Source organism: Octodon degus, unplaced genomic scaffold (genome assembly GCF_000260255.1).
Source record: "Octodon degus isolate 3935 unplaced genomic scaffold, OctDeg1.0 scaffold00195, whole genome shotgun sequence".
Classification (NCBI taxonomy): Eukaryota; Metazoa; Chordata; class Mammalia; order Rodentia; family Octodontidae; genus Octodon; species Octodon degus.
The window spans coordinates 1087010-1088780 of NW_004524771.1; the positions used below are offsets into that span (position 1 = coordinate 1087010).

Genomic DNA, 1771 nt, shown 5'->3' on the forward strand with positions numbered 1-1771 from the left:
TCTCTCTCTCTCTCTCTCTCTCTCTCTCTCTCTCTCTCTCTCTCTCTCTCTCTTTCTCTCCATTTCTTTCTTTTCAGTGCTGAGGATTAAACCCAGGAGGAATCTACCACTGAGTTACATCCCAAGACCTTTTTATTGTTTATTTTGAAACAGGGTTTCATTAAGTTGGCTTTAACCTTGTGATCCTCTTGCCTCAGCCTCCTGGATTATTACCTCACCCAACTTGTCCTTTTTTCCCTGGGGCCTTTCCGGGATGCACTGTGCTCTTACTCTAAGAACTGGCCTGTAAATCGGGCAGAGGGTCACACAGAAATGCTGAGAGCACCTGCTCCAGACTCTGGCTGCTTGGATTGCTGGCATTTAGGCAAAAGCCTGGCTCATGGGAGCTTTCCCAGAAGTGGCAGCAGGGGTTCTATCTCTCTTTCAAAACAAATGTCTCTTGGGACAATGATTTCTAAGTGTTTTTCTTTTTGTATTTTTCTGGTCATTAGGTGGCTTTTGTTTCAGAACTGCCAAAGACAGTTTCTGGAAAGATCCAAAGGAGTAAACTGAGAAACCAAGAGTGGGGGAGATGATGTGCAGCCCCAGCCCCTTGGCTCTCTGGATGTTCCAGGAAGTGGCAGAATCATGGGTCAGCTCCTGCTCAAAACATCGCCCCCTCCACCCCATAGACATCAAGATGCTCAGTTCCTAAGTGGGCATCTCCAGAATCACTGCGGGATCTGGAGAGGAAAGGAAGTGCATCGCTGGCCCAGAGCACACAGCCGTGGCCCAGTCTAGCGATGCTCAGTGGTGGCTCACATTTCCCTGCTTCTTGGAGGCAACTCCAACACCTGCCCCGTGAATCTCACTAAGAGCTCCCAGCTGCCTGGAGCAATGATGGGTTACCACAGCCTGAGCTCCTTGTGTGTCACCCCTCCTGTGGGAGAATAAAGATTTAACCTTTTGGATGAAGCCTTTTGGTAATAGCATCCAGGCCATAAAATTAGCCATACACTTTAACTTAGAAGTTCCAAGTCTGGGAGGCTGAGACAGGATGATTGCAAGTTCAAGCCCAGCCTTCATCAACTTAGCGATTTAGAGACCCTGCCTCATAGGAGAAAAAAGCCCTGGGGATATAGTTTAATGCAAAAGTATTGGGTTTAATCCCCCATATTGCAAAGGGGAAAAAAATGGTGCACAAAGATGTTTGCTGCAGCTTTGTTTCAAAATGAAAAACAAAACAAAAAATCCATGTGAAAACAGTAAGAAAAATGATTAAGCCATTATCAATTAAATCAATAGCATATTGCATGATATTTAAAATACTCAAGGATTGAGACTTTTATAGGTAAATGGATGTAACTTGAGGCCATACTCATTAGTGAAATAAATCAGATACATATCTGTAAGCATTTTATTATCATCTTGGTATTAGAAATTGAAAGAGTAAATAAGGTCTAAAATGTACAATAGATATTGTGAACTGAGAATGAATTGTTAGGGCCAGCCAAATAGCTCAGCAGATTAAAGCACCTGCAAGCAGGTGCAGGGGCCGGGGGTTTGATCCCCAGGCCTGCCATGCACTGAGCCTGTGATTGAGACTGGGCATGGTGGTGTTAAAAAATAAAAAGGAGCTAGGATGAGGGGAAGGGAAAGAAAGGAAGGAAAAACGGAGGAAAATGCGAGTTAGTTATACTATTAGTGTCTCTTAGTTCATACAAAAGGAAGGTTTGTGCTAAAATCAATAGGAGAAATTTTTATGCCCATATCTTATACTCTGAGTAACTAC

At 43.7% G+C, this 1771-nt stretch overlaps 1 protein-coding gene across 1 annotated transcript in view; it reads left to right on the forward strand.

Moving 5' to 3' along the window:
• The window catches only part of LOC111813515 (acyl-coenzyme A synthetase ACSM5, mitochondrial-like), a 4261-nt gene extending 3096 nt beyond the window's left edge, over window positions 1-1165 (forward strand). The window contains exon 4 of the mRNA XM_023704413.1: window positions 492-1165. Coding sequence (XP_023560181.1) covers window positions 492-575 — 84 coding nt within the window. The 3' untranslated portion in view covers window positions 576-1165. The remainder of the gene's footprint in view (window positions 1-491) is intronic.
• The last annotated feature ends 606 nt before the right edge of the window (window positions 1166-1771 follow it).